Consider the following 2920-nt stretch of genomic DNA (forward strand, 5'->3'; position numbering starts at 1 on the left):
CCTCTAAAGTGAAACTTTGATAGTTAGTCAAAATAACAAAAAATGTTTATTATTATGAATTATCTTCATTGTAACTCTGACAATATTGTATCCATTTGACTTATTTCAATATCATTTTCAGACAATAAATTTCTATTTTTGAAGCAGCCCGCATATTATTATTTGAAATGAAATGGGACAACTCAGACGAGTCCACAGCGTTGAAGATTTAATTTGAAGTGCGCCTCCCATTTCTCTCCCCTGCTCCCTCCTTCGCTCCGGGTTCCCTCCATCTCCACGAGCCTATAAACCCGCCACCACCACGAACTCCACAAGCTCTCCAGCTCCAAGTAGAAGCCAAGTCAAAATGGAGGTCATGATGCGTCCCGCCTCACCCCCGCTGCCGCGGCAGGACTTCCGGCTCGACAGCGCCGCCACGAGCCCGTACGCCACGGCGCCGTCCAGCCCGCACGGCCGCCTCGCCGCCGCCGGGTCCGATAGCCCGTTCGGCTCCGTCGAGCCAGCGGCGGCGGGCAGCCCGTTCCTGACGGCGCCTCCTTCGCCGAATCCGTTCGACCAACTGCCACCGGTCACGCCGCGCCTCACCGGCGCCAACCCCTTCGACCTTTTCCAGCACTTCTCCAGCGCGCCCGCAAGCCCCAGGCGCGCCGCGGCCATATACGCCCAATTCGCGGACCGCAACCGCGATGACCACGAAGATGAGGAAGACGACGACGACGAGGGGTTTCAGCCGCGCTCGTCCTACTCCACCACGGGAGCCTCGGCCGTGCCGTTCGACTGGGAGGAGAGGCCCGGGACGCCCAAGGCCGGGATGGGCGGCGGGGCGGCTGCGTGGGATGACGCGGACTTCGAGTTCGGCACCGTCGCCGACAAGACCGCACCGGCGGAGAGCCTGGCGACGGCCGACAAGCTGTTCGAGAAGGGTAGAATTCGGCCGCTCAAGCCTCTGCCCCTGCTGAAGACGGGCTCCGACCTCTCTGACAAGGGAAAGATCAGGCCGCTGAAGCCGCCGCCTGGCCTGCTCGACGGCGGGAGCGTCGGGTCGTCGCCGCGATCGCCGATGACGATGAGGTCTCCCCGGCGACGGAGCAGGGTCGGCTCCGGCACCGACTTCGACCCGTTCGCGGCGGCGCTGCTGGAGGCAACCAAGGCGCCCTCCCCGCTCGGCGGGAAACACAAGAGCAGCAGCGTCGCGTCAGGTTCGCCGCCCCATAAAGCCGACCCGTTCACCACCCGTCCGGCCTCCAAGAGCGCCGGGTGGAGGAAGTGGCGGCTCAGCGACCTCCTCCTGTTCCGGAGCTCCTCTGAAGGCGGCCGCATCAACAAAGACCCGCTATTCAAGTGCTCGCCAGCGCCCGGTGCGTCAACCGAGAAAGCGAGCCCGCCGCCGGCGATGATCAAAGTCGGCAGCATGGACAAGCTGCCCAAGAAGCAGGGCGGCGACAAGAGCGCCGCAGCGGCGGCAGAGGGCATCGTCGGGTGCGCGCGACTGAGTCCGCTGCAGCGGCTGGCCAGAGGGCTCGGCGGGCACTCGTGGCACCACGGCCGCGGCGTGGCGGCGCCGCCGGGGATCAAAGGGTAGAGAAGAATCTTCTGCTCTAGGCTCTAGCCGTCATCCCTCGCTTTGTTCATAGAAGAGGTGATGGTTTTCCTTTTCCGTTTTTCTAAAAAAATAAATCAAACAATGTCTTGGTGTTGATTTTCTCCTCTTTGTTGAGCTTGATTGTGCTATATTTGTATATGTGGTCATGCGTACACATAATATAGAGATTATAAAAGTGAGAACATGTTAATACCTTTGCAAAGCAGCTGTCGATCATTGTATAGTATCAAGGTTGTTCTTACTTTCGTTCTTCGGCTAGATTCTGTCTCGGCACAAATCTGAAATACATAAATATTGTACTCTACTAGCATGCAAATTCTTCTTTGCAGAAGGTGATGAGTTTGGATTTTTTTTTTCTTTTTTAGATATCTGTGGTTTGTGGAGATAACATTATCTCTGCTCTCACATTGATCTACTTTTTTTTTGCCACACAAGGGCAATTGCCGTAGCTACAAGAATAGGAATGAGTGTGGTTCTTGGGTTATATTTTTTCTTTTGTTTTTACTACCTTGGTTCCAGTGAATAAGATATTTATTTATTTCCAAAATTTGAACTACCTAAAGTTTGATCAAGTTCTTTGAAAAACTCATTAACATGTTCAAACCAGAATCAACAACTTTAAATACATCATACAATCTATCAATATAATTGTTTCTTATATTTTTTTTAAAGTTTGGTGAAAATTTACTTGATTTTAGAAAAGAATATGGGCTTTATTCATAGGAATGGACAGAGTATTGCTTATTCTAATCTTTCTCTGGATTGTTTTTCTTTGCATTACATTTATCTTGGGAAAGAGCGCTCCGCTGAAAAGTACTTCACAATGCAAATAAAATGGACATTTTGACGCACGGCCTGGGTCTCTTTCTTTCTTTTGAGGGAATTATTGATGTTGAAGTGTGTATAAGAATCAGAATAATGTGCTCTTTTATTCACTTCCGTTCTTTCTAAAGCTACTTGCACCAAAATTCCATCCCTGCATCCCAAGAAAGGGCTGATGTCTAGTGGTACTAATTAAGAGATGAAATTTATATTGTATATATATGAAAGTGATGTAGTGGCATCTGGCCTCTGTTTGTGATATGACAACAAGGTTTTCAGTGCATATTATGTTGGAAACCACTACTTTTATTCTTTAAAGCCCACTAGTTTTGTCCCTCTTAACCAATGGGACATACACATAAAGAAGAGGTTGTAAAAACGAGAAATTGTTAAGGGCATCTTTGGTTCGTATGATTTCAAAAATGCATGAATGATAAAAAGGTAGAAACTAGATACCTAGTAACTGAAAGATTTTTTTTGCCTTTTTCATGGTGC

General features: G+C 49.9%; 1 protein-coding gene across 1 annotated transcript; it reads left to right on the top strand.

Annotated features, from left to right (window-relative positions):
• The first annotated feature begins 265 nt into the window (after positions 1-265).
• On the top strand, positions 266-1793 carry LOC124672522. The gene has a single exon (XM_047208743.1). The coding sequence runs from the start codon at positions 347-349 to the stop codon at positions 1580-1582; it is 1236 nt and encodes a 411-aa protein (XP_047064699.1). The 5' UTR covers positions 266-346; the 3' UTR covers positions 1583-1793.
• Positions 1794-2920: the final 1127 nt, after the last annotated feature.

The sequence above is a fragment of the Lolium rigidum genome, chromosome 1 (assembly GCF_022539505.1).
Source record: "Lolium rigidum isolate FL_2022 chromosome 1, APGP_CSIRO_Lrig_0.1, whole genome shotgun sequence".
NCBI lineage: Eukaryota > Viridiplantae > Streptophyta > Magnoliopsida > Poales > Poaceae > Lolium > Lolium rigidum.